General features: G+C 57.8%; 3 protein-coding genes across 4 annotated transcripts; all 3 read right to left on the reverse strand.

Annotated features, from left to right (window-relative positions):
- Positions 1–283: 283 nt before the first annotated feature.
- Positions 284–3042, reverse strand: NUDT18 (nudix hydrolase 18). The gene is made up of 3 exons (XM_090288956.1): positions 2620–3042; positions 1492–1705; positions 284–1265 (listed from the first exon to the last, which is right to left on the reverse strand). Exons 1-3 carry the CDS (start codon positions 2779–2781, stop codon positions 670–672), a joined length of 972 nt encoding a protein of 323 aa, XP_090145082.1. The 5' UTR covers positions 2782–3042; the 3' UTR covers positions 284–669.
- A 4330-nt stretch (positions 3043–7372) lies between these two features.
- HR (HR lysine demethylase and nuclear receptor corepressor) lies at positions 7373–22156 on the reverse strand. 2 transcript variants are annotated; one of them, XM_090290138.1, is made up of 19 exons: positions 22043–22156; positions 20152–20802; positions 18651–19440; positions 17244–17394; positions 16979–17166; positions 15219–15383; positions 14358–14447; positions 14058–14173; positions 13150–13231; positions 12615–12778; positions 12257–12496; positions 11894–12059; positions 11663–11732; positions 11314–11444; positions 11074–11193; positions 10853–10968; positions 8782–8946; positions 8258–8386; positions 7373–8070 (listed from the first exon to the last, which is right to left on the reverse strand). In XM_090290138.1, exons 2-19 carry the CDS (start codon positions 20761–20763, stop codon positions 8008–8010), a joined length of 3558 nt encoding a protein of 1185 aa, XP_090146264.1. In that variant the 5' UTR covers positions 20764–20802; positions 22043–22156; the 3' UTR covers positions 7373–8007. The 2 variants fall into 2 exon arrangements, with proteins under 2 accessions (XP_090146264.1, XP_090146263.1); XM_090290137.1 differs by having other exon boundaries at positions 14358–14468.
- Positions 22157–22205: 49 nt separating this feature from the next.
- Positions 22206–24924, reverse strand: HRURF (HR upstream open reading frame). Its single transcript, XM_090290142.1, has 2 exons — positions 24850–24924; positions 22206–22653 (listed from the first exon to the last, which is right to left on the reverse strand). The coding sequence occupies exon 2, from the start codon at positions 22321–22323 to the stop codon at positions 22219–22221; it is 105 nt and encodes a 34-aa protein (XP_090146268.1). The 5' UTR covers positions 22324–22653; positions 24850–24924; the 3' UTR covers positions 22206–22218.
- Between the last annotated feature and the right edge of the window lie 2838 nt (positions 24925–27762).

A 27762-nucleotide genomic window follows, 5' to 3' on the forward strand; every position in this document is an offset into this window, starting at 1 on the left:
TCCCTGACGCTACCCTGTGTTCTCACTGCTTAAAATTTGCAGGGGATGTGGCCTGGGCAGACAAGTTCAATAGGTTCTTGGTGGGCCCGAGACAGGCTATGGTGGACACCTGGAGCCTGCCAGTCTCCCAGCACCCAGTAGGCTGGCCCCTACAGCATCAGCTTGCTGCCTGGGACGGCCTGGGTGGCTGTCCCTGGGACAAGGGAAGGAGCTTCTGCAGGCAGTCCCCCGCCCCTTCCTACTCACTTTCTCCCCAGAGAGACATTTAGGCAGGAAGGCAAAGTGAACAATACCTATTTACTCAGCAAGGGGCCACCCATTGGAGTGTCCTCCCCCAGCACTCCTTCCATGTTCTAGGTGCCGGAGAATCCATGCAGAAAATGATGCAAAGATGCTGTCTCGGGTCCAGAAAGTCCTCACGTCCCCTTAGGGAGCAGCGCCCTCACTGTGTCTCAGGACAACTGGATCCTTGAGCTCTGGACTTCTTGCTTGGTTCAAGGCACTGTCCCTGTGGGTGCATGGCAAGGAGAGATCAAGTGCCCCTAAGAACTGCCCTGCTCCCAATACGACAGGACCCCTGGTTGCCAACCTCCTGCCTCGCTCAGAGGGAGGCGAAACCATAGTGGAGGTAGCACAGACAGACAGCTCCTGTCCACTGATGGCACTTTCCTATCTGTTGACTGGGACAACAGATGATTCCTGAAGCCTCTGTAAGAGCTGGCTTTGTAGGTTTTCCTCCATCACCTTCCACCAAAAGAAGTTCTCACCCCGAACCTTTGGGGGCTCATCCTGGATACCTGGGTTCCGAAAAGCCACTGTCACCAGCACATTCAGGCAGACGCCATCTGTATGGTCTTTGCCCAGGTGCTGTAGTCCAAACAACCCCTTGGTCTCCACTGCCAAATGGTGCAGAGTCAGACACTCCTGTAGCAGCCGCAAGACAGCCGCCTTGATGCCACCCCTCTGCTCCATGGGGGTGAAGCCACAGGCAGTGATGGGCAAGTGAGGCACCCCCTCTGTGCCCACCAACACCCACACCGTCTGGACACTAGTAAAGGTGGCCACAAGCCGCTGACAGACCAGACTGCAGGGAAGCTCTCGGGGCAGAATGAGAGGGTGCCTGGCCTGTTGACGGTACTGAGCGGCCAGCTCCACCAGGTGCAGAATGTCATGGGCTCGTAGCGGAGTGGGCAGGGAGGTTCGTGGGTACCAGCCAGCCTGCAGGGACTCTGCATCTGCCTCCTTGGAAGTCTTGAGAACTCCACCTGGGGGGGATGTGGGGAGTGGGGTGAGGGAAAGGGCCTGGGTAGAGAGAAGTGCTGGGTCTGGCAGAGCAAACAGCCACCCAGGCCTTCTAACCCTGACACTCAGGCTGGAATCTGGATATACCAGACTAGTATCAGCCAGAATAGGGGCTCATCTCACCTGAGGATGAGTTGGGAGAAAGGTGTCAAATGCCCCATGCCCACACTGCCATGAGGTGTGCTGTACCTGTGGGGTGAGCAAGGAACGAGAAGCGGATCCAGGAGGGGCCCCGCTCCTCCACAGATAGCAAGGTCAGAGGCTCACAGTGCAGCCCGGCCTCCTCCTTCACCTCCCGCTGCAGCGCTTCCACAATGGTCTCCCCAGGCTCCATTCTCCCTGCGGGCAGGTACCATGACCCATGGCACTCTTTCTTGGCCTCCTGGATCAGCAGCACCTCATCCTGAGAGGAGAGAGAGGATCCTCATTCCCACACAGCCAGGCTGGGAGCTCCAAAGGAGGGGCACAGCCAGGAGCCTTCCCTTGCCTCAGAGCTGGATCAGATCTTAAACACAGTCATTCAGTCCCCCCTTACTAGTGGACACCCTCAAACTGTTGAGCTCTCCTGGGGAATTGCCCTTGTGTGGCTGCCAGCTGCAGCTATCCCTCTCTGCAATATACCCCTTTGCATTCAGACTTCCATTGCAGAAAGGGGCTAATTTTCTTGGGAACTGCTTCAGGGGCTGGGGATCAAGCCCCACAGTGGGGGTTGCCATGGGTCCTGCATTGTCTGCATGTGTCACTGTATCTCTCGCCTCCCCTGTGGTTTATAAACTGCTATGGCCTGTCCTCACACCAGTCTAGGCTTTGAACCATGCCCCCACCCCATACAACTCCTACCTATGGCCTTGGCCCCTTTTAGCTGTTGTCACAGTAACTTGTACTGAGATCAGCACCAAAAAGAACATCACACAGGGGTGAGAAAGTCTGAGTGTAAGCACAGGTGCCATTACTGTCCGTGGGACCCAGAGGTCTCTGCAGCACTCAACACGTCTTAAAGAGAGCTCACTCCGCCCAGGCAGGCACTGTGCTGGCTAGAGTCTGCGGAAAGGAAGAGGAATACGGCAGCCCTCCCCACAAGGAACTGAGGCCTAGTGGGATGAGACAAACAGGATTCTGGACTCGGTTTTCTCCTCTGTGCATCTGACAATCGCAGGGTTGGGAGTGCAAGGCTCAGATGTCAGTGTGACAGTGCTTTGCGAAACTGGGAAGCGACATCCACAAATAAGCGGTGGCTGCTGCCGGTAGGTCCTCTGTCCCCATGGGGCTAGCAGCACGGTCCGAGGCCCAAGCTGGGGCCGGCGGGCGGACGCTCACCTGCTCGTTGAGACACACGGCCATCACTACGTAGCAGACGTTCCTCCGTAGCCGCACGGGTGCCGGCAGCTCCCCGGCCGGCTCCGAGTCACAGCTCTGCACACACAGCCCCTGGCCCCCCAGCACCGCCGCCAGCTCCCCTTCCAGGCCTTCCGAGGCCATATGGTCCCCTGGAAGGCGGCGGCAGTGGCCCGCAGACCCGCCCAGCCAAGTGAGATGAGACGTGGGGGAGGCGACGGTGCACGACTCTGATCTGCGTCCCCTCGGACTCGCGCCGGGTGTGCTCGGGAACGCGGAAGTGCCGGTTGAGTCCCGGCCGCTGATAGGCTGCGCGTCCCCAAGGCCCGCACGGATTGGCTAGTCCGCGCTGGTCACCGCGGAGGCGGGGCCCGTCCGTAAGGGACCACAAGCCACGCCAGGCAATTCGGACCCGCCAGGCTTCGGCTTTACTATTCTTTTCTCCTCGCCTCCACCAGCCCCCGGCCTCGCCAACTTCTCCAGCAAGCGCAGGTCCGCACGGGTTTGGACGGTTACGTCATCGTGCCTGCAGGTTACAGAGCGCCACAGTAGCCAGCGACGGTGACGTCACAACAAGCCGGATAAAGTCAGGAAGGCCTGAGGCCCCTGCTGGAGCCCATTGTCCAGCCCACTGCATTACCCGAAATGATCACTTCCCAAATAACCCCTTTTCTTCACCAAAAATGTACTAAATGTCACAGGAACAGGGGGACACAAGCTCTGGCCTTGGAGGAGATTCTGATCTAGGTGGGAAGGTAGGTATGGACATGTAATAAAAAGTCAGCTCAGGGTTATAAGCCAAGTGCTAAATGATTGGTTTGGAAAGGAGGTGTGACAGCACTGAGAGGAGGGAGGGATCCCAGACCCCTGTCCATAGCATTTCCCATGCGATTTCAGCCGTCTTGACCCTGCAGTCCGAGAGCCCTGCCAGGCAGGGGCCAGGTCCTGCTTCTTCATCTCTGTTGCCCCCACACCCAGCTGACTGAGCCTGGTACACTGAAAGCAGGGTGTGGGTTTTGGCGAGCTCCCCCTTCTCTCTCAGCCTGACCTTTCCTCCTCGGGGCTTTCTTTGACCCCCTCTCAGGACAGGAAGGCAGGGCCAGCTGGAGTGAAACTAAAGCCAGGCAGATCTGGGATCCTCCTCAGGCCTCCCCTTTCCCTCCTGCTGGCTTCACGCACCTCCGTTTTGGGGGGACAGACGCTTGGTGAAACAGACAAAGCATTGGACTTGGAGCCAGATGCCAGGCCTCTGCTCACTGGCTAGATCTGTGTCCCTGGATAAGTTGTGTGCCTCAGTCTCATCTGTAGGGTAAGCTCATAACAGCTCTTCCTTCACAGAGCTGTTGGGAATGTGAGGTATCATGGGAGGCGCTCCGTGGGTTGTTCACGTGAGTCACTATCTCCAGGCTGGGCACTCCCGGCCACAGCAATTGTTGCTGCAACACAAAGGCCCACTTTCCTGAAATGTGCCACCAGAGCCACCATGGAACTAGACTTGACTCTCAGGAATTCCAGCCACACCAGATCTGCTTCCTTAGGTCCTTCCTTCTCACACACTAAACTATGAGATCCCTGGAGGCAGGGCCCTATATTAGGCTGCGGGGGATTCCCAGTGAGCCCACAATCTTCTGAGGCACTGAGTGAACACTGAAGCACCCCGCCCAGCCCTCTTGCCTCCCAAACAGCTGAACTCACAGGGCTCAGAATCAGGACCCCGGGACCGCTGAGAAACTTGTCAGCATAGTTTCTGTGTGTGTCCCCCACTTTTCCCATCTGTGAAGTGGGGACAGCATTGGTCCCAGACTCCTTTCTGCCTCCCGGGGATGATTTGAGAGAGAATGAGGTCATGTCTGGGCAGGGCTCTGAAAGCCTCAGAAGCAGCCTAAGACAAACACCAGACACCTCGACTGCCTAGAAGAGCAAACACTGCAACAAACCACAGCTCCACTCCCCCCATGACCACTGGGGAATGCGCTCCTCTCCCCTGAAGTGGACCAAATCACCTTTGCGCGAGGATCACATGCGCCAATGTGAAAGCTGCCCGTAAACTATGAACGGCGTGCAGGCAGGGTGTACCAGCCCTCCCTGAGAGCTGAGGGAGACAACAGAAAGCAGACTTTGGGAGGAAGCAAGCACATCCCAGACCGAGTCAGGAGAGGCCCTAAGACAGAACAGGAAGAGCTGAGGAATGTGTGGCTGAGATAGAAACCCATCAAGTTTTCTCTGCGCCCTCCATTTCCAGAAACGAAAGAGCACTGGCTGGTGGGGGTGGCCATGCAGTGGGCATCGACAAGAGTGTCTGCACAGTACATACAGTGGCCATGAGAGCAAAACCTGAGCCAGCCATTCCAGGGCATGTGGACCACATGTGCACATGAGCCCATGTGCAGAAAGGCAGTGTAGGCCATCTTGGAAACGGACAGGGGTGGGCAGGCAGGGTGGGGCAAAGGTGTTTATAACACTAGAGTCAGTCACAGAGCAGCAAGCCCTGTCCCTTGTCAAAGTGGGAAGGGTAAGGAGGGCAGGAGCTCCAGGTGTAGGGTGGAGATCTGGTTTCCACCCGCACTCTGCCACTAGCTTGCAGTGACATTGGGGGAACCACATCTACCCTCTAGGTCATTAGTAAGTTGCAGGCATAAGTGGATCCTGAAACAGAGAATGGACATTCATGGAAAATGGGTGAATCTCAATAAAGTCTGTTGCTTAGTTAATAGTATTTCATTTGAATCACTGTGCCATGGTTATGTAACATGTTAACATGAGAGAAAGCTGGCTGAAGGGTAACTGGGAACTCTCTGTACTATCTTTGTGATTCGACTATAAATCTACAATCATTTCAAAATTAAGAGTCTAAAAAAAAGCCCTGGCTGGCGTGGCTCAGAGGATTGAGTGCCAACCCATGAACCCAAAGGTTGTCAGTTTGATTCCCAGTCAGGGCACATGCCTGGGTTGTGGGCCAGGTCCCCAGTTGGAGGCATGTGAGAGGCAAGCAATCAATGTATCTCTCACACATCAATGTTTCTCCTCCCTCTCTTCCCCCCTCCCTTCCCCTCTCTAAAAATAAATAAATATTTTTTTAAAAAAGAGTCTAACAAATGTACTTTATAAGACAAAAGAAAAGGTAGCATTGGATATACATGCCCAAGATTACTTCTAGCACTGAGGATGTGACTCTGTGCTGTCTGGGCCAATGACAGGGTCTGGAAGTGACAGTGGACAGCAGGCTGCTGGGAAAAGCAGAGGCCCAAAGGGCAGGGCTGGACCGGGGTGGGGGACCAGCTGAGCCTCCATGAGGAAGAAGGCCTCTGAGTGCCTCAAGTCTCAGGGCCGGTCCCCAACTGGACTGACTTCATTCCCGGTCCAGTCCTGGAACATTTGGTCCACCTGGAGGGTGCTGTGACCCACCATGGAAGGGGGGAAATGAAGAGGACTGTAGGGAAGAAAGAGACTCAGCGACAAGGACATCCCCATCTTCTCAGAGGAAGGACCCTCTGCTTGGTGTTCTGGGGTTACATCAGGACAAGGCTATAGAAGGTGAAGTGTAGGTAAGGATGGGTCACTCAGTGCCACTTGGAACAGGATCAGCTATAAAGTGCCTGTATCAGAAGGACAGAGAAGAGAGCAAAGCCATCTGCAAAGGTCATTAAGTCCTAAGACTATAATGTAAATGAGGTGGCTGGCATTGGGACACTTGGTACAAATCCCAGTTCTGCCACTAAAATTGCAGTGTGACCTTGGGTGACTCACTTATCCCCAGCCTGCCTGTTTCCTCTTCTGAATAATGGAAAAAAATAATATCTACCTCAAAATCATGATAAGGGATTAAATAAGATCACTTCAATGAAAACAGTGGCACAGTAAAATGTAGGAGTGTCTTAATTTTTTTTCTGTCACATGAAAAAATGAAAATAACCTACCTTTGCAGACAATGAAGAAACTTAATGTTTTTAAAAATGAGGGATGGTCATGTAAATCATGGCAAAGTCACTTAAGGAATACAAATAGTCATTAATAATAAAGGTTAGATAGCAACAGAAAATAATTACAATAGCGTTTGTTAAAAGAAAGAAACCAAGTAAAAAGCACACCAACTCAGCTACGTGTAAGACAGATCCTTGGAGAAAATACTAGAAGGAAATACACCAAAATACTACCAGTGGTTTGGTTGGGGGTGAATGGAGGTGGGCTTACAGGGGACTTTTCTTATTTTCTAAATGTTCTGAAATTGTATTAAATTTATAATAAAAAATTTTATTTCATTAAAAACAAAAAACATTTCCCAAACCACCACAGAACAATTAGGTACTACGAGTGGGAGCATGTTGGGGCCGAAACACACCAGGGCAGGGGAGCCAACAGAGCCACACCAGAGGATCCCGGGGAGGGGACGGGGTGCCAGCTGTCTCAGGCAGTGGGCCAAGCCCTGGGCAAGGGCTCTCCTGGGCCACACCCCGGAGCTGTGGGTCAGGTCAGACGGGAGGGAGTTTTTTTTCGGGGAGGGCTGGGGCTCGAGGCCATCTTGCACTGTGCCCCCAGAGCTCCGCCTTGTTGTCCCATCAGGAGCATCCTCAGGGGCAGCCCCCAGGAAGGCTTCATCTGACCCTCAGTGGGAGGGTGGGACCCAGGTCCAAGGGAAGAAGAGCGGGCAGGACAGCCCCAGCGGTACCACTTCTGTGTCTCCCCTCCCTCCCCACTCCATGTGGCCAGCAGGAGCAAGGCCAACCACGATGGCAGCTTTCACCGAACAACAGACTTTAATGGAAAATAGGAAGGAGAGAAGTGAGAGGAGGCAACAGGGACAGGGCCTCACCCCTGTCATTCCCTTTGGCCAAACCTAGGTAGTGTCCTGAGCCCCCCCACCCCCCTGCACTTCACAGCTCTCCCTTGGGCAAGAGGGCAGGAGTTGGGTGGCCCCTTGCCCAGCATGCCTACAGAACCCCGTGAGGAGGTGGGTGGTGTAACAGTCTGGCATGGGTAGGACAGCAGGGGATGAGGCAGCAAGAAGGTGCTGCTTAAGCCAGAGTCCCAAAGACCCCCAAGGAAGAGTCATTTGTGTCCTGGATTGGGAGGCAGGGATTGGAGGGAGTCTGTCACTCCCAGTGTGGGCCTGGTACTATGGAGAGGGGCACAGGGGCAGAGCAGGTGCCAGCCTGCAAAGGGCAGGTGTGAACTTTGGTGGCACTGTGGTTATGGGTTTTAGGGCTCGGGTCAGGTGCGGGGAACAGGGTGCCCTCCTGGTGCTCCGAGAGGTGCTTGTGGAATCGACCAAAAGTCCCCAAGTCCCTGTTGTCATTCTCTCCTTACGCTGTACTTGAGCTGAGCACCTGGTCTACCTGTCCCCAACCCCTCCCCCAGACACCTGGGATGCCCTTATTTAGCCTCCTGCAATGTTCCCACAGCCACCTTCACTGCTTGGAACACAGCCCAGTCCATCTAGGAGAAAGAGAGAGGACAAGGAGTTTACAGTCACATCCGGGGGCTCTCCTCACCCAGAAGAATGCCCTACCAGGCCCAGGCTAACTGCTTGCTTGGCGCAGGGCTGGATCTGCTATGCCATGCCAGCTGTGCCATGGGCAGACATGGGCAGCACACCCAGCTTCCCGGCCAGTGTCATACTCACCTGGGCATAAAGCAGACGGCAGTCAGGGGACAGGCTGGGTCCCTGGTGGCAGAGCTGAGTGGAGAGGGCAGAGGTCTCGGGGGACAGGAAGTGCTGAGTGACGCTCACTGTGCTTACCAGGCCCTGCACCTGTACCGAGAAAGAGGCAAACAGGAGGGTCAGTGGAGACTCAGGATCACTGCCCCTACCCCTGCCCAACTGGGCCCTGAGATCTACTTCCCAAAATGACGCCACCCAGCTCTCAGGAAACAGAGGTTCTGGATCCAGCACCAGCACCCCAAAGGGTGTGACCAAAACCAGGCCAGAGGGATGCCAGAGATGGCAGAGAGAGGGCACCCAATGACCCAAAGCCAGCTCAAGAAGACTGCTACAATGGGAGCATGGCTTCTCGCCCTGCCCAGCCCTCCAGGTCTTGAAAGGGATACGGATATAACAGGTGGGGGGATGCGGTATCCCTGTGCTGCCGTGCTGGGGGCTTCTGACAGTCTGAGCTCTCAGCAGAGCCCGGCCCACCAGGGAAGCACCTGGTGGGGAGCCCCTGCGGGGACCAGCACAGCCTCTCCGGGGGCCTGCAGCAGCGTCCAGCAGCTCACACCCCACTCCTCCCGCAGGCGCCGCCGAAGCTCTGTGTCCAGGTAGCAGCTGCCCGGGCTGCCAGGCTCCAGGTTGCCTGCCCCAGCCGGACACACCTTGAAGAAGAGAAAGAGGAATGAGCGAGGGAGGGAGGCCAGGCCAGGGCTGCATGGACTCCCAAAGGCCAGGGGCACTGGAGAGAGCAGACGCATTCAAGTCTTGAAGGGCAAGCAGGGGAAGACATAGGAGGGGGAGAAAAGGGCTGGATGGGAGGGGCTGGGCCACTCAGGTTGGCAGATCGGAGACTGGGCTGAAAGGAGCTTAGGAAAGCATTAAGGGCTCTGAGATCGGGGGATCTAAGTCCCTGCTTTTCCTGAGGCCAGATGCCTTGAAGAGCCCAGTCCCCGGCCCTGGGCCCTCTCCTCCCCCACTTAAACATACCCCTTTCTCCAAAACCCAGGAAGACACCCTGCGTAGTCCCAACTCATGAACTTCCTACACCAAGAGCTGGATTCCAGTGAACATCCCAAATTGTGTCCCAAATTGTAGGTGATTAGGTAGCTGTATGATCCTGGAGAGACCATCCAAATTCTTCTAAGACCCCCAGATTCAGAAAGGGCAAGGCCACACAGAAGTTCTAATTCCGAGTGGATATGGGCAGGCACAGCTAGCCAGGGTGGGGGTGGGGGGACCTTCACCAGCCAAGCCAGAGCAGGGAGCTCCTTGGGCAGACAGGGGCTGGCGGAGGTCAGACAAGAGGCCCGGGGACACCTGCAGAAGTGACTGCCAGCATCATGCTCCAGCTGGCCACCAGCAAAATCCATCCCTTCAGCTAGGACCTCAGCACCCATCCCTGGACTTAGGGCTCGGGGCTCCAAGATGCCCATGGGAAGAGGGGAGTCTGGTGAGCCAGACTGGACTCTAGAGTAGCCTCAGGCAGGTGCCAAGGCTTCTTTGCTCCCCAAAGTTCAAGTCCATTTAGCAACTAGAGCAGTGTTTCCAGGCCACCCAGTGAGAATATGTCCCTTAGACCTTCCCCATGAGTCATAGGGTTTGGCCGTATGGGACTGCCCACAGCTGGCCACACCCAGACGAGACGAGGCCATGTGTGCATGAAGGGGTGCTCCTGTCTGCTGCCCTCTGCAGATGCACTCTAGCTCCTGTGTGTGCAGCTACAAATCTATGTGTGTTGCCGACATGTCTGCAGATGTGTGCATGTGCCTGTGGGCAAGAGGGCGGTGGTAGACAGTCGTGCTGACATCTGCATGACTACATGTGATCATGTGCCTTAGCAGGGGTGACACTGGTGGACATCTTTTCCCCAGGACAATCAGAGTTCAGCCAGACTCTGGAACCACTGGACCGGTCCTAACCTCAACACTGGCCCTCTGCCCCCTGGACCTTCTGCCCCTGCTCACCTTCTCCTTCCTTGCCCCTCAGCCTGGGCCAGTCACTCCCTGCACCTACGCCATGGCCTCCCTCAGCCCTGACTTGCTACCAGCTTGAGGAGCACCTCCTCGTGAGATGCAGACGACTTAAAGGTGAGCAGAAGGTGGGCATCTCAGACGGGCTTCCCTTTGCCCATGAGGAGGAGGCTGCCTGCCCCCGGAGGAGCACAGGAAACAGCCAGAAACTCAGGCCCCAGCTCCACCCCTCAGCCTCAGTTTTCCTATCTGAAACTGGGAAAGCAGCAGAACCTACCTCATGGGGAGGCTGTGACAAAGGACTGAGATAATGTTCCTCCGGGCCTCAACATACTGCCTAGCTGAAACCACTCTGGCTTTCATTTCATCCCTGGCTCCCCACCCCCCTACCCGCCACAACCCCTTGCTCTTTCTGTGCGCCCCACCGCATGACTCTCCATCTGCCTCCTCTGCACCTAGGCTGTCCTGCTCACCTGAGGGGGTGGGGAGCACACGGGGACGCACACAGACCGGGAGAACTTCTGGGGCTGGAAGTCCCTGCTGCCAGGGAGCAGAGGGCTGCACAGGGGAAGGGGAGGGCTCCCGGCTTCCTCCTCACCATCTGGAGAAAACGGCGGATGCGCTGGGCGTCCTGTGCCCGGAACACGTGCCACACGCTGCTGACCTGGCTGCCCGGAGACCAGAGCCCCTCCCCATCCAGGCCTGAGAGGAAGTCTGAGGAAGAAAGACAGCTCAGGAGAGCCCAGGGTGGGCAGACACAGCACCTAGCCTCTGCAGCTTTTCCCTACCCCCACACCCCCGCTCTGGCCGAGGACCCACCTTTCTGCACCCGATGCCAGGCAGGCAGTGGGGCTTCAGCACGTACCAGGACACTGACCAGGTCTGCCACCTCCACACAGAGGTTCTTGGTCCCCAGGTGCCCACGGTGTGGACTTACACCTGCACAGAGGTAGAGAAAGGACAATTGGGGACCAGTCCTGGAACCCTGGCACAGATGTCCAGACGCCGAGATGATGAGAACAGGGGTAGGAATAGGGCGGGAAGGGAGGGGACACTTACCATAGGCTGCCCACAGCTGGGGCTCCAGTGGACACAGGGCAGGGCCCGGTGGGAGGTAGGAAGCCAGGTTGAGTTTCCCATGTTGGGCACAGTACTCTGGGAGGGGCAGGCTGGCAGCCAGGTTCTCCAACCTGTGCGGGAGGGGTCATGCCCAGCAGACTCAACCCAGGCACCAGAGACCCCAGCAAAGACCTCCATTACTGGCTCCCCAGAGGCAAGCACAGTGTGCCAAGGACCACAGGTGGGGGTAAGGAGGAGAGAAGGGATGGCCAGGGGCCAGCAGCCGGTGAGAGGGAGGGAGGGGGGGGGGAAGGAGCGAGGGAGGGCCAGCCCTTGGTATCACACATACCTGCTGGTGTCCTCGTCCGGCAGAGCTCTGTGCAGCAGAAAGACGGAGCCCTCAGATGACTTTGGGCGAACTAGGGGAGGACACAGACAGGCCACTGCCCAGAGGCCCTACCCCCAGGACAGCAACACAGTCCCAGCCTCTGCTTTCAGCTGCCCCCGGGGTTACTGGGGGAGTCCACTGCCACCCAGCTCTGGCTCCCAGCTCCCTCTACCCCACATCAAAGATACTTACTCTCAGGCCGGGAGAATCCATCCCAGAATGCTGCACTGCCCAGGTTTGCAGGCTGGGGAGGCCCGAGGGGGGTCAGCACCTTCACCTGGCCTCCAAGCTCCTCCAGAGCCTCCGCCCCCCACAGACTGCCTTGTAACGTCCTCTGAATCCCTGACACCAACACAGGCTGTCGTGGGGGGGAAATGGGGACATGGGGAGAATGCATGGTCTGCCCAATGTGGTCAGGCCGGGTGTGTCATGGAGGTCACCAGGCCCTGCTGTTCCCTCTAAGTGATGGGCCAGGTCTGCCTGGGCCCAGGGATCACGTTCCCGAGGGTAGGGAAGGCCAGGGGAGCTGGGCATGGGGGGAGGTGAGAGCCTCACCTGGCCCTGCCTCCAGTGCTCCTGGAAGAGGTGGAAGCCTCGCCACCGAGGCCTGGGCTCCTGCAGCCACAGCAAAGCCCCTGGTGAAGGCAGCCTGGGCCGCACAGGCGAGAGGGGCAGGCCCAGACCCTTGCGCAGGGCTGGCCCCGCCCGCAGGCCAGGCCCCAGGGCTTTCTCCTGGATCTTCCGTTCCACAACCTGAGCAATTATGCTGTCCAGAATGTTGGTGATTCGGTCATCCTGCAGGGAAGAGGCAACAGGGGGAAGGGGCTCAGGACCTATGGCCTCTGACTCACAGGGAGGGCTGGCCCGGCCTCTGTGCCCAGGCCCCCAGGCCCTCCCCCAGGCCCTTGCTCACACTGGGCAGGGCAGGAGTGACAGGGGCAAAGGCCATATGTATCCGTTCGTGCCCCAAGCAGAGTTTGACAGCAGTGGAGGCCAGCAGCTCACAGAGAGAGGGACAAGGCAGGGGCCCTCGGCTGGTACGGTCCTCTGCAGGGGTCTCTGTGGAGTCCGGGGTTTCTATTGAGGAGAACACAGGGAGGGTTTTACCCTTCTCTTGAGGGTCTGTGGCCCATACACTCTTCAGCATCTCCTCCCCTCCCGGCGGAGCATGCTTCCTCCTCACTGGCCTGCCCTGAGCCCTGGATGCACGCCCCTCCTACACCCAGCTCTCCTGCTGGCAGCCAGACCCGCTCCAAAGGAGGGCTCTGGAAAGGGGTCTGGCTGGACCGAGATTAGGAGACTTGTCCCAGATTTTATTTAGATTTATTTTCTCTGGAGCGACTTAAGAGGAGTGATGGCAATCGGGGGAGAGGGGAAGTTAAAATAAGCCCCCCACCCTGGCCCAGCACACCCACCCCAGTCTAAATGAGGGTCAGGGGGCCACTTACCCTCTTTGATGTCCTTGGTCCTGTTGTTGTCCCCGTTGCAGGAAGGTTGTGGAGTTGGGGTGGTTTTCTCTGTCGGCTCCTTCTGTTAAACCCATCCACCCCCAACCAATCCAAACAGAGATTTAAAAATGGCAAATGCATCTCAACCCACATACATTAAGTCTTATAAGTCTTAAATTGTATTTACAAGGAGCAAAGGGTTATATGATAGAACTTTAGGTGGAAAAAAGTTGCTCGTGGAATTCTATATATAGTATGATCTAAAGTAGACTAGAAGAGACTTGAATAAATAGACAGGCAAACTACTGATGTCAAAATAGATCATGGTAGCAATGGAGGCCATTATTGTTTTCTTCCTTATACTTGTCTTTTCCAAATTTTCCACCATGGGTCCAGCATGGTGCCTGGCATGCAAAATGCATTCAACAAACTATTTCTTGACTAACTAACTTTTATAATAAAAACACAAGCTTCATAAAAGCCTTGCAAAATGCATATTGAGCACCTGCTATGTGTTAGGTGCAGGGAATACTGAGAAGGTGTGCCAACGTTCCGCCGGCAGGAGCCTGTGCCTGGGACGTGGAGAGACAGGGCAGGAAAGCAAGCAGCTCCAGCACGGTATGGCAAGTGGTAAGCCGGAACATGCACAAAGTGGCCAGGAGCTCTGGGCAGGCACAGTGAGGACTTCTGCTGGGCAGGATGTGGGGTCGGGGGAAGTGGGACAAATGCTAGCACTGGCGCCATGGATCCTAATCCCCAGGGGAGGGCACCAAGTAGCCTGGTGTCCTACTTCATCTCCATCGAAAGGAAGGGGTCAAACCTTGCCAAGGTCAGTAATTTGCAAAAGACACTGCAATCCTGGGGCCCACCTGGGTCTAGTACTCTGTCATCTGTCCCGCACTTCTTACCTGCTGGCCGCCATCCCCAGGGGCCCACACTTGAGCATCAGCTTGGCAGGGACAGTGCCCCCGGATGTCAAACTTGATCCAGACCTGGTGCATTGAGGTGCACAGTTCTGCCAAAGCTGGAAGCGAGAGGGGAGACGGAGTTGGTTGGTGAGTGTAGAGAGGAGGTAACCCTGTGCTGCTGGACCTCACCAACCAGGAGGGCGTGGCATCGGGCTGAGAGACATCCCAACAGGAAGCGGACACCCCCCCATACCTCCCCACCCCCGCCCCGCACACCTCCAGCCCTCCCCAACGGCTCACCCTGGCTGGAGACAAACTGGGTGAGCAACAAGGAAGAGGCGCTGTGCTCAGCCTCCTGGCCACACTCCTCCGTGGACGGTGCCGGAGAGCCTGTGGGGAGAAAGGGAGAGGCTGCGGGTACAGAAATCAAGGCAAGCACAGGTTAAAGTCAGGGAAGAAGGGCAAGAGTACCAACATCTAAATCAAGGGCCTTGATGATCTATAAAACATGGCCTTTCTGGGACACTTGGGTTCAACAGTGACATAGGATCCTTTGCTTGCAGAATACAGAGCCTTCAATATGCTGAAATGAGTTGCAAAACTCCGAAATGATGACATAGAATACAGTGTTCTCAATGGTTCTGACCCTGGAACTCCTTTTGGCTATGTCTATTAGAACGATGGGAAATCTCAAGCCCTCAGGTGGCTGAGTTGAGCCAAGGAAGAGAAAGCTGAGAACCGTGAAAAGAACAGGACTTGGAATCAGAAGCCCTGAGTCTAAATCCTGCGCCCAACGCTTAGTAGTAGTGTGACCTTGGATGAGTTGCTAAACCTCCCTGAGTGTTTCTTGTCTGAAAATGGAGGCAAAAATACCCACCTCATAGTGTTGTAAGGTTTAAAAAGGTGCAAGCTGACAAAGTGGGAGACTAAGAGTAGGCACTCATCTCCTTTTAAGGGTGGGCTAGGACACAGGTGTGGTCCTATGATCTGGGCAGAGGGAAGGGTCTACTCTAGGGGGCACTGGGTAGGGTGCTGATACCAGGGTTGGGGAGGGAGATTTTCTAAGAGAGAGGCAGCCAAGAAATGACCACATACCTTAGAGCTGCTCTTCCAAGGCCCCAGTCCCTGCCCTCCCACCTCGGGGCCCTGCTCCTTGCCTACCTGCTTTCTCCTTGGCCCTCCCAGCACCTGCCACACGACAGCAGGCCACACACAGCCGGTGGCTGCAGCGAGGGCATCTCCAATGGGTGTTGAAGAGTCCGTGGTAGCAGCGGCTGCAGCAACCTGGAATGCCTAGGTTGTCCTCTGTCCTGGCTGGCCCCTCGCCTAATGACCATGAGAGAGAACAGGGTCTGAGAGGGCTCAAGCCACAGGCCTCATCTGAGGTCCTCAGGTTGCAGGCCTCTGGCCAGATTTGGGGAGAAGCAGCAGTTTCCATGGAGCCCTGCCCCAGCAGATGGCCCCTGTCAAGAACCTCCCCCAAGCTCCGGTGTCTCCAACAAATCCCCCCAGGGTTGGTGCAGGTCCCACCTCCCCAGTTCCTGCCCCATGGATTTTCTCATCAGCCCCAAATTACCTATCCACACCACTTTCAACACTTTTCTTCGCCCACCCCTCCCTCCCGAGCTGGCTTTCTGTGGGGACTCTGCATCAGAAGAGGAAACCTTATGAGGTCGTGCCTTCCCTCAGCCAGCTTCAGACTAGGCTCTCATCGGTAGGAGCAAGGATGCCAATGAGCAATGTTCATGTATTCGCTCAGCAAACACCTGGCCTGTCCTGCACTAGGAGCTGGGATGCAGAGCTAGTCAGGACTTGGTGCTTGCCCACCCAGTGCTCGCATTTCAAGGGGAGATGGATCCATAAACAGGGTGGATGCTGGAGCATGAGAATGAAACGACAGGCCGAGGGTGGGGATGTGGGGCAGGCTCACAAACGGGCCTAAGTGATGAGTAAGTTTTCATTCACCAGGTAGAAAGAGAGGAGAAGGGCCTCCCAGACAGAAGGAACAGAGAGTGCCAAGGCCAGAGGGAGCGGACAAGCCCGGGTGAGCCGGGAAAGACGCGTAGGCTGGATGGTGATGCGGTGTTCCGGGAATCCGGGTTCAGGGAGTGGCAGGGGCTGATGAAAGGGGATAGGGGCTGGACTTTCTGAGACAAGAAGGAGCCACCAGTGGGCCTCCATCCAAAATTGAGGGACCCCAGGGTTGTGCCTTCTTTTTTCTTTTCTTTTTCTTTTCTCGTTTTAAAGATTTTATTTATTCATTTTTAGAGAGAGGGGCAGGGAGGGAGAAATAGAGGGAGAGAAACATCAATGTGTCATTGCGTCTCGTGTGCCCCCAACCGGGGACCTGGCCCACAACCCAGGCATGTGCCCTGACGAGGAATCTAGCCGGTGACTCTGGTTCACAGGCTGGCACTCAATCCACTGAGCCACACCAGCCAGGGTGGATTGTGCTTTCTTAAACACACTGCTCTTGAGGTGCCATGAAATGGATGCAGAAGGGAAAGCCTGGAGCCAGAGGGGCTCCACAGCCTCAAACAGCAGCCCAAGACCAACTAGCCTCCAGGGCCCGTGATTCTTTGCTGCCCAGGAGGCCTTCCTCATGGGCCTTCCCGCAGGGAGCTCCCCCACCTTAGAGTGTTCACTCTTACAGGTACTTGGCACTCGGTCTTGTTTCCCCAAACAAGCCCCGAAGCTCTTAGACAGTTGCGCTGGACCAGGTCTTACACTTTCCCAAGCTCCCCAAACCAGGCCAGAAACTTCAGAAAACATGGTGACTAAGAGCCTTAGCCGTGGAAAAAGAGCAAAGCAGAACAGGCAGTGCTGGTGGGAGGGAGGGGTTCACACTTGGAGGTCTCAGTGCTGCTTATTAAAGCACCAGGCTCTCCTGGGGACCCCAGTGCCACGTGGGTGCTGCTCACCTTCCCGCTGGGCCCAGGCCAGGGCCTCCCGCTCCCGACGCAGCAGGCGGCACAGTCGGTCTCCCAAACCATTCAGCAGGTGCTTGGCGAGACCCACACTGAGCCCGGCCTTCAGGCCAGACCCTCCTCCCTCCTCGGAGCTGGCTGCCGTGTCCTCCTCCTGCCACTGCTCTCCTCCTAGAGACGATCTGGAGAGAGGGAAGAGCAATGTGAGGAGGGATCCCCGACTGCAAGGATGCGGGGACATCCATGGGCAAGGGCTCACCTGGGCACTTGCTGGGAGTGGCAGGCCAGCCCTCCCACCTCTCTCACTGCCTGGGCACAGCTTTGGCACTGCGCAGTGCCTGCGGGGGGAGCTGAGCAAGGTGCATCCTGACGCCCTGGGTCCTGGAGGTTGGCCCTGCCATCTCGGGGTCCTGAGGGGACAATGCAGCTGGTCAGGAATCTGGGCCTCCCTGGGCTTATGCAAACCCCAGGCCCTGCCTTAGCACCCAGCAGTCTACACGCAGAACCAGTCCAGTCCTTAGATCCAGGCCTGTGAGGCCTGACTTGAAACCCATGAGAGTGGACCAGGCAGCTAGAAGCTTCATAGAAAAGTCTGCAGGAGTAGCTTGGCAACACCCTGACATGACTGAGGCTGAGAGGAGGGTCAGGTGCACAGACCCCGGGGTCAGGGCAGCAGGGGTGACAGTCCTAATCCAAGTGCGGGATCCAGCCAGCGTAGACCTTGGATAGCTCCGCCGTGGGCTTAGCAATGCCGTTGGCTGTGTGACGGTGTGAGAAGACAATCCCAGTGTGGACGGAGGGTGCTGGAAGGTGAGAAGGCCAGAGAGTTTCAACACAGGCCACAGGTGCAGTAACCCAAGAAGGTTAAGGGGCCAACAGCTTCCCAGCCCAGGCACAGGCCTGAGGGAACATGGACAGGCCCACAAGCAGGTGCATGGTGCTTGAGCAAGGCCTTCAGGAGTCTGCATCCAGACCCAGCAGTTCAGGGGGCCAAGAACCTGAGGTGGTCCCAAAGGACTGAGGCTGAGGCCTGCAGCACCGGACCCCTCTGTGAAGGGCACAGTGTGACAGAGAGGTCCAGGATGTGCCCACAGCCCTAACACTGACAGCATCCAAACTGAGTGTCCATGATCCACCTGGCTAGGAGAGTAGCTGTTTGTTCCTGAGGCAGGACAGGGGTCTTCCCAGGGAGGCAGCCCTCCAGATGGGGATTTGTGGCACAGATAATCATGAAGGCGAACATTTATGGAGTGCTAAATGCCGGGAACTCTTCAAAGTCTTTTCTGAGAATTGTATCATTTGATCTTTGCAGCAGTCCCTGACATAGGTGTCATCTTTATCCCCAATTTACAGATGAAAAAGTTGAGGCATAGGGAGATGAAGCAACCAGTCCAAGATCAAGGTCGTGCAACTGCCAGTCAGCAAAGTCAGGACTCCAGAGCCCAAGCTCTGAACCATGTCATTACACTGCCACCGACACACCATGGCTTGGGAGGAGGCGGACAGAAATAGAAGCCACTTGCTTGAAGGCTCTGGCCTGTAGATGCTGAGGAACTCCCACAGATGCTGGTAGGATCCGCTCATAAAGGACCTGCTGAGCCCACCTCCTTGCAAAGCTCCAGTCCTAGCTGCCCCCTCCCCTGCAGCCCCTCCCCTGCCCCCTTACCTCTGTGGTCCTCACGCTGTTCTGCCTCTACCTTGTTCCCCAATGATGAGTCCAGGATGTCCTGCTGATCTCTGGCCCTCTGCCCCACACTGCCTGGGAAAGGGTCAGGGGGGCGCTTGGAGGCTGGGCTGCCTGCCACTCCCTGGATCTCAGGGCTACTTGCCCTCTTGAGGGCTCGAAGTGGGGCAACTGAGCTCTCCTCATCCCCAGGGCAGTCGCCTGGGCACCCAAACTGCTCAGAGTGTCTTGTGAGCCACGTCTTCTTCAGCTTGGTGTGGTGGCTGGGCAGGCAGGCCCTGGGACCAGAGACCTTGTTTGCTTCCTCGCTAGATTCACTGGTCCCCCTGATGCCACCCTCCAGGCCCTCCTGGCACTTCCCACAAGGGCCAAGGCCTCCATCTCCAACAGGCAGGTGGGATGAGCAACAGCCCATCTGGGTAGTAGGAGGCCCAGGAGAGGGGCACCTTGATGTGGCTGATGGTCCCAGCTGGTACCCAAGGCCCCCACCCCCTGGCACAGTCCAGACGTTGCCAAGAGTATGAACCAGGCCTGGGGGACCAGTAGACCAGGGGGTCCTGGGAACAGTGTCTGGATGTCCCAGGAGAAGTGGGCAAAGATTCTGATGCCTGCCGAGGCCTGTCTCTCCATCCCTCTGGTGGAGTGGAGGGCATGCTGCCTCCCTGCTTCTCTGGAGGGGCCCGCCAGGGGCTAAGCCCAGCAACCCAGGCTCCACAGCTGCCAACGGCTCCTTAGCCAGCCTGAGAATACTCGGATCCTTATGATAAAAACCCTGAAGAGAAGAGAAAGGGTTAAGCTAGTGCTGACTTTGGTTCTACTGCTTTAACAAAAAAAAAAAAAAAAAATGAACAAACCGAGGACCAGCAGATGTGTGCCTGAGTGGCCTTAAGGGTTGTGAAAATCTCAGAGAACTCACTCTGCTTACTCATCACTGCTCCTACATGCCACCCCCAGCCCTGGCTATCCCCAGGTCATCCCCCAGGATTTCTCAGACCTCCCTGCAATCCAGCAGCTGAAAGGGTAATGTCTCCCACCGCCAAAGGGCCAGTCACCAGGATCCACGCAGATTGTTTGATGCCCTGTACCATACTGGAGTTAAAATAGTGTAGGTCTCATCCCTGAGCATGGGGGTTGATGGTGGGGAAGGTGTGCTAGGCAAGGGTTACAGGGCTGCCTGCACACCCCTCTCCCAGAGAGAGGGCTTTGTCTGTCCTCCTTTCTCAGAACAAGACCACACATTCTGAAGCCCCAATTCCCAGGCGTAGTTCTGAGTGGACAATGGATAAGCCAACCCCGGAAATGGCCTAAAGGCAGGGGAGGCCTAGGAGAATTGCTTGGCATGGACTTTGTCTAGGCTGACAGGCTCCCGTATCTGGGTGCTGCCTTATCTTTTCATCAGAATGGAGGGGCAGTGTAGCATGGCCCTGACAGGGTTGCTTGAGGACCACTGAGCTACCCTTGCATGGCCTGCTCCAACACTCACCTTGCTGCCTAAGCTGAAAGCAGAGGGCACTTTAGGCTGGCCCCCTGAGTGCACCCAGGGGTGTGGGGCCAGGGGCCAGTCACATGGACGCTCTGGGGGCAGGCTGGACACTAGGTAGGGTGGCAAGTAGGTGGGCACCCAGAAGGGAGCTCGCTCCAAGATCTTGGTTTCCAGAAGGAAGGGGCAGTGCAAGGGCCGGAAGGCCACAGGGTCACTTTTTGTATGGCCACTGCTATGCTCAGGAATCAGGGGGCCACAGCGAGGCGGGCATGCTGAGCCACAGAATGCCAGCGGGTGGGCAAGCATTGCCTCTTTCCAGCGCAGCCCCTCCTTGCCGCTCAGACAGCTGGCCTTGCTCTCCCCATTCTGGGGGCCTTCACACTCCACTGTTGGGAGCATGTCCTTGGGGCCCTGGGCAAAGGCAGGGGGAAGCCAGGAGTCTGGGGCGCTCAGGACACCCCTCCAGAAGGGAGCAGACTCTCCCAGGCACAGCGCCCCATGGCGCAGGCCCCCTGGTGGCAGGGCATTCGCCTCCCGTCCCACGATGCCATTCTCAGAGGCTGTCTTCTCCCAGGCTGGGGTATTCTTCAGGAAGCTGGGCGTACTCTCCATCACTCTTCTGCCCTCATGGGGCTCTCCCAGAGGTGGTCCCTGGAGCATAACCACCAAAACATGAGCTTCTTAGGCACCTGCCCCATGCACCCTACTGCCTGGTACGGAGTGGGCACCGCCCTAGCAACACCAAGGCGGCTCAAACCAGTAAGGCAAGTGCCAACCCACAGCTGAGCTCCACAATGCCTGCCCACGTGTGGCTTGAGGACCTGCCTGGGTAGGATGCTGCAGTGTAAAAGGTCACTGCTTCCCCCAAACACAAGGGATTTGACAGCCCTCCTGGCCAGAGCCCCTCAGCAGAGACTACTATTTCTAGGATGACATGCTTCTCAGAGCCTGGAACCTGGTTACAGGGCATGAGGAAGGATGGGGACAAGAACCTGAAAGATGAGCTTGCTGGAAGGCACTGCACTAGCGGGGTCCTGGCCCTGACTCAGTCACCTGCAGTGTCACCTGGGGCAAGTCCCATCACTCCTCCTGACCTTAGTGTGCCATTGTGTAAAACAGCGCTTGGAAAGTGGTGGTCTCAGAGGCTCTTTCCACATTGCAGACTGTGCTTCTGGGGGTGTTGCTTGCCCCCACCCCATCCCTCAGCCCCACCCAGGCTCATAGGGGTGGCAAGTGAGGGCTGGGCAAGCTGGAGTCACCAGGGAAAGCCACCAGTCAGGGCTGCAGCTTGGTACTGCTTCCCATGCCTGGGCAGCCCATCTCTGCCTCTTCCCAGCACTCTATAGTTTCTTCCTTTCTGAAGCAGAGTCCCAGAGGACTGTTCGGGACTGGGATCTCCAGGGTGCCCCCTTGGGAAGGAGAGAGCCGGCACGGGAAAGGGGGTTTGAGAGGCCTCAGCTGTGATGGGTCAAGCTACCCGCGTCCAACCGGCAGTTCCAAGACCACCGGCGGCCCGCAGTAACTGCAGCCTGGCGGGAAGAGGGAAGGAGGCGGGGAAAGCAGGCTGCGCCCCAGAGAGAGGCAAAGGAGGGAAAATTGAACGTGTGTGCAAAGGGCCAGAATGGCAGGTGGCACTAGAGCCACAACGCTCCCTCTTCGTGGCCCCCTGGGCCGACTAGGTGAAGCCCAGGAGGGAGGTGAAGGAGCCAGGACAGAGACCTCGGGTTTTCTGGGGCCACCGCTCAGAGGCAGTCCAGCCCCATCGGGTGCCCTAACTTTCGGATGTGTGGCTCAGCCCAGAGGAGCACGGTTGAGCTCATTCCCTGTTTCGTCTCCGGTTCAGCTCGGGGTCCCCGAAGGCGCGCTCCTGGCGCCCCCTCTCGGCGCTTACCTGGGCTTCACAGGCCGGGTGCGGCTCGGGCGGCGGCGGTCGTCGGGGCCGGCGCCGGGCGTCCGCTCTCCATGGGCCGGCTCCGGGGCCTCCCGGACGGCCGGCGAGGCCTGGTTCCCCGGCGCTTCGTGCTCAGCGCGCTGGCGCTCTCTCTCCCCCGGGGCGGCGGGGGCGCTCTAGGGCCGCAGGTTGGAGGGGTCAGACTCCGGGATCTGCAGGATGCGGCAAACGGCGCGGATCGGCCGCACCAGCTTCTGGGCCAAGGCCGTGGGTTGCGCCATGGGACGCGGAGACTCCGTGCTGCGCCGCAGGAAGGGCCGGGATGGGGCTAGGGAGCGGTGTCCCCGTAGGGAGAGAGGGAGCCGGGCCGGGGGGAACACGCGCCCCGGGTCGGAGACAGACAAGTAGGGGAAAAGGTCGAAGGGCCGGGGGAGGGGGTCGTGCCTGGAAGGAGGCGCCGATCCCGGGACCCAGGAGAGAGGCACCAGCGAGGGCGCAAAGCGGCGCAGCGCGGCTAATGGAGGGAGAGCGCAGCAGGACCTCTGATCGCCATCGCCAGACGCGCAACTGAGAGTGGGGAAGCTGCTCCGCCGGTTTCCTCCTACAGCACCCTGCGGGAAACAGGAGCCCGTGATTCGGCGGCCCCGCCTGGGCCTGCTCCCCTCCCAGGCCCCGGGGGCTTCCGCCAACGCCCCGGCGATGCCACCGGCTGCGCACGGGGAGAATGAGCCCTTTGTTCCCCCCTCCCCCCGCGGCACCCGGGCGCCTGCCGAGAGAGGCTCCCCGGGGGCAACGTGCCAGCTTCCCAGCCGCCCCACCCTCCCGTGGGCCCGGCCCCGGAGCCTAGCAGGCGGGTAGCACCCCCACTCTAGGTGCCAAGCCCGGGAACTGGAGCAAAGGGCGGGAGGGGCCGGACCAGGCCGCGGTGGGGCGGGGTGCCCCCCTGGGGTGCTAGAGCGGGCGGCTGGGAGGGACAGTGCCAGAGCTGGCGGGGGCAGTCGGGTTCTCACGGGTCAGTGATGGGCGCTCTGACCCGCGCCAGCCGGCCCTGTGCCTGCTGGACCACTCGCTCCTGGTCCTCTCCAGCTCTGGCACAGGGGCACAACCCGCTGGCGGTGTCTGTCCTGCCTCCTCCTCACCTGTCCGAGCTGCTCTTCACCTTCTGACCCAAGCCCCCTGCCCGGGCCCAATGGCTGGTCTCCCGTTTTAGCAGTTCTGGGAGGCCTAGGCCCTAATCTGTCCCTGCTCTAAGGGTCTCACCAAGTGTCTGGAGATGAGGTGGGACCAGCTGAGCTCCACCACCTGCTCTAGCAGCACATTCTGGGGGTCTGCCCCATCCCCATTCCTAGTGCTCCAGGCCCAGAACTGGAGAGGAGCCCATGGGAGTGGCTCCTGGGAGGGAACAGAGAGGGGAGAGGAAATGGGAAAGCAGGGCACCCTCCACCCGAGGAAGCATCCCGGCTCCTCTGCGGGGGTGGTTCCAGAGCACAGACACAAACAGACAGATTCAAACACACACAGACAGATTCAGACACACACAGAAACCCACACGCCCAACGGGCGCTTCCCTTCCCCTCAGGCGCCCACCTCCCACCCCGAGATTCCCCTGCCTCCCTGTGGAAGTCATCCTTGGCCTGCCTTCACCCAGCCCAGGAAGGAGGCAGCAGCACCCCACCCACCCCATCCCATGGAATGGATGAGTTCTCCCGGTGCCAGGCTGGGTCCCAGATCACACCACCATCCCTGAAGAGGGGAGCCATGGGAGCCTGGAGGAAGCCTTCCTTCCAGGAGACTGGAGGGGAGGCAGGGGGTCCTCTCACCGGCTGAAGGAAAGAGGAGGGGTCGGGAGGAGAGGAGGTCTGAAGGGGCTGGACCTGCGTCACATGGGAGTGGATTCCCTGTGCCCCTTCACCTCCCCCCAGAGGCCCGTTCTGTGGCTGGGCAAGCTGGTAGGGGTTGTTTACTTGACTGAGTTATTAACACTGCCTTCCTCCCCCAGTTCCCCTGAGGGGTGGCCAGACCTGAGTGCCAGGGGCAGTGGTTGTGCAGGGTCTACCACAGACTGCAATCCCAAGACCCCAAGCCCTAACCTCTCACTCCCAAGCTGGCTCCAGGGTGCAGATGGGGGCTGGGGTGCGCCTGTGGTCCCCCATCTGTGTCCTCTGGCAGCTGAAGCTTACGGGAGAGTCTGAGGGGAGACTCCTGCGGCTTGGGGCCTAGGAGAGACTGGGCAGGGCAGGGTGGGAGCCTGGGCTGTCCAGGGCCCTAAGGGTCTGTCACTGTCATCCCCAGAGGAGATGGGGACTGTCCTAGGGGAACAGGGACAGACAGACACCTCCCACCACCCCACCCCAGTTGCCATGTCTGCTTTGTCAGGTCACAGTCTCTGGCTTAGACCAGGACTCTCAGAACAGGCTTCTGAAATGCACAGGGGGTCAGAAGGGGCTGGGTGGGTGAAGGAACCCCTTTCCACCCTCACCCAGCTCCCCATCCCGCTCCACAGCCCAAGCCACAGGCCCACAGAGCCCTGGTAGCCAGCTCTTCTGTGCCTGAGGACAGAGCAGAGCTGAGGAGACGTACAAAGACACAAACACGGAGGAAAGCCACACAGTGCGTGGACACAATGCTGGATTCATGGACAAAGGCAAGCTGACCAGCACCCCTAGACAAGCGTGAGCCCACCCGACCCCATGGTAACCCCTCACACACTGACACACGCACGCACACACTGAGACACACATTCATGCTGACAAGCCCAGCAGCACTCAGGAGCCAGCTGCCCTCACGCTGTCCCCAGAGCCCCTTACCTGGGCAAGCACAGTGCCCCTCGGGTGGACCAGCCCCCTGCCCAGGGGAGGGCAGCAGGCGGGGGCGGGGGAAGGAGCCCCGGAGAGTCAGGCCAAGCTGCCACTAATCCGGGCGGGGAGAGGGGGGGCACCCACGTCAGAGCGGGGACTGCCGGGTGGAGGGCATCTGAGGACATCCCCTCCCACACACGCGGCCGTCTGGGCACCTAGCCCTACTTCCCCAGCCCCTCCATCCTTCAGACAGCTGAGGCTGGCCTCCCCCCACCCTTGTGGCAACGCCTGGGGCGGGGGCATGGGGGAGGGGGAATACCGGGGTGAATTCTCCCAGGACCTGGGGGGAGGGGAGAGGAAGGGAAGTGTGGAGATGCTTTGGGAGCCTGGAGGAAGCTCTGTGGCTTATGCCCACATCCCCTCTCACCCACCCACCCACATCCCTGACCCAATTCCTCTTCTCAGTATTTGCCTCACCAATGCCCCTCCCCCTCTTCCCCAACCTTTCCTTGGGGCAATCTAACCACCTGGTAAAAGAGAGAGTGAGCTACCTTATTCTGCCCCTGCTCAGGACCTTCTGCCCTAGCAACTTCAGCTCTGGTCCCCCCAGAACACCTGGGCAGCGGGCATCATCCTCCTACCAGGCTTCAGCTCCTACCCAGCTATTGGGCATCCCAGTCCCTGATGCCCTGTGCAGGACAAGGGGGAGAGCCTACATGCCTATCTCCTCAACCCCCTCAAGGGTGGAACAGTGTCAAGCAGGACTCCCCAACCCAACTCCTGGGCCACAGTTGTGTGGAAACAAGGGGCTAGCTATGCTGCCACCACCGAGCATGACAGCCGCAAATACAGCAGTGTGGCCATGCACATGGAGGCCAGAGTCTGAGGAAGGGGGACCAGCATGTGGAGGGGCTACAGGTGGAGAGGGGTGGAGAGGCAGGGAGACAGAGCAGCCATCTGGAAGGTCCAAGGGATGCTGGAGCGGTGGGGAGGAGGGGACGGGGAGAGACTGGGGGCTTGGCGGCAATGGAGGGGGCGCTCAGAAGCAATCAAGGTGGATGAGGAGACCGAGGATTAAGATTAAGGCACAGGTCAAATGGGACTGGTACCTGGGCCAAGCAGAGGTGTACACTTCCTAGGGGGCTGAACTAGGCTGCTTCATCCTCCCACCCAGTGCCCAGCATGGAGCCTGGCACATCCATGCTTCAGGCCAGTTGGAAGAGCAGCCCAGTCCTAATCCTCCTGCTGGGACGCAGTGGGTAGACTGGTGGAGAATGGAAGGCTGGGGGTCTTGGGCAGGCCAGAGCACAGCCTAGCTAGCCTCCACTGGGGGCGAGGCCACAGAGGCTGGGGATGGGCCAGGAGCCCCATGCAGAGGGAGGCAGGGCTAGCAGACATCTAGTTACCCTCAGAGGGAAGAGGCCAGTCTCTGAGGGAAGTCCAGCCCACACGCAATGCCCCAGTCCCAGGAGCACTTGTGCGTGGCCAGAAGTGTCCTGGAACCTAGAATTCTCTTTACCCTTTCCCTCTGGCCCCAAGATGTCTTGGAACTCATACAGCTGTGGCAGCCGTTTGCCAAACGTGTGTCATAGAGACCCGGGCATTTTCCAAGTTCGTGCTGGGCACCATGGGATGCAAGGCCCAGAGAGGAAAGTCAGACCATCCAGGCCCTCAAGGACCTTCGACAAGGGCAGTGTGTTGGTTCTTTTACCCGCAAACATTCGCCTGAGGATTACAAGGTGCTCTTAGTCCTGAGTCTGAGGAGCTTCACGAAGGAGGTGACACTCAAGCTCAGACAGCAGAGGATAAGTGGGCCTTCGCGATATTTCACTTTGGCTAAACCACTGTTTGTTCTTGGCTGGCATACAAAAGCGGGTAAGATGCCAGTCTGTTCTTTATGGAGTCACAATGCAGTGGGGGAGAAAATATGACGTGCGCAAGGCAAAAACAGAAGCCAGTACAAGAATAGAGACGGTGTAGCCTGGAGGCGCATTCAAGTCCAAGGGGGCTGGGGGTGTGCCTACAACAGGGCTAGGGGGTGAGGACTGAGTATGCCTCAAAGGGCAAATAGCAATAGGATAGTGAATGGGGTGGGGGAGGAAGAGTATGTCAGGGGACAGCATGGAGCCATGTGACAGTCCAGGTTGACAGAGGTGGGGAACTCGGAACAATTTGGGAGTAGGGGAAGGCAGCTGTGAAGGGAGGGGAGGAGAAAATGATGGGCACACCAGCACAGCCTACAGCATCCTGTGCCCAGGACAGGGTGAGCAGGCCAGTGATCAGGAGCCTTAGGAGTTGGGGGAAGGGCTGGCAAGTCAGGGAAGGCTTCTCAGAATAAGCAGTTTGAAGGAAGGTCAGGACAGACCAGGAAAGAGACTGGAGGGCCAATGGTTCATTCAAAATGGAGATTATAATAATAGTCCATCCCTCATGAGATTGCTGTGAGGGTCAAATTAACATGCCAGGGGCTTAGAGTCGCACCTGCTGTGGTAGTCACGTTCCAGGTGCTAGCCATTACTAGACTTCACATCTCCAGTGTCTGGTAACATGCCTGGTACCTAGTAGATGCTCAATGCAGATTTTTTTTTGAATGAATAAATGAAGAGATAAGGCAACACCATGATGCATGGGAACACCAAGCTAGGAAGTCACTGAACACTAGGATGTGAGGAGCCAACCTCCACCTTCTGCAGATTAAGCACCTCCCCCAAATAAAACTCAGATAATCCCACACCAAGAGTTAATCCACACTCCTCAGGTCACTGCAGGTTACCACCCCATCTTCCCTCTTTCCACCCAACACTCTCACCCACTTCTTTGTTTAATCAAAAGAGAAAAGGAAAAGCAGTCATGGGGATAGGAGAGGGGAGCAGCCTGGACCCTGCAGTGACACCAGCATCCAGGGGCAGGAAAGGGCAGAGC

This window comes from Furipterus horrens, unplaced genomic scaffold (genome assembly GCF_987537825.1).
Source record: "Furipterus horrens unplaced genomic scaffold, mFurHor1.1.pri manual_scaffold_10, whole genome shotgun sequence".
NCBI lineage: Eukaryota > Metazoa > Chordata > Mammalia > Chiroptera > Furipteridae > Furipterus > Furipterus horrens.

What these genes read in the sequence shown, in the direction of transcription:
- NUDT18 (XM_090288956.1), bottom strand. Translation starts at nt 2,781, where the DNA reads ATGGCCTCGGAAGGCCTGGAAGGGGAGCTGGCGGCGGTGCTGGGGGGC. An exon ending in CCGTGTGTCTCAACGAGCAG is followed by an intron (nt 1,706 to 2,619) that starts GTGAGCGTCCGC and finishes CTCTCCTCTCAG; the next exon opens with GATGAGGTGCTGCTGATCCA. An exon ending in GTTCCTTGCTCACCCCACAG is followed by an intron (nt 1,266 to 1,491) that starts GTACAGCACACC and finishes CATCCCCCCCAG; the next exon opens with GTGGAGTTCTCAAGACTTCC.
- HR (XM_090290137.1), bottom strand. Translation starts at nt 20,763, where the DNA reads ATGGAGAGTACGCCCAGCTTCCTGAAGAATACCCCAGCCTGGGAGAAG. An exon ending in CTGGCATCGGGTGCAGAAAG is followed by an intron (nt 10,969 to 11,073) that starts GTGGGTCCTCGG and finishes TTTCTTCCTCAG; the next exon opens with ACTTCCTCTCAGGCCTGGAT. An exon ending in GCCGTCTGCTTTATGCCCAG is followed by an intron (nt 8,071 to 8,257) that starts GTGAGTATGACA and finishes TCTTTCTCCTAG; the next exon opens with ATGGACTGGGCTGTGTTCCA.
- HRURF (XM_090290142.1), bottom strand. Translation starts at nt 22,323, where the DNA reads ATGGCGCAACCCACGGCCTTGGCCCAGAAGCTGGTGCGGCCGATCCGC.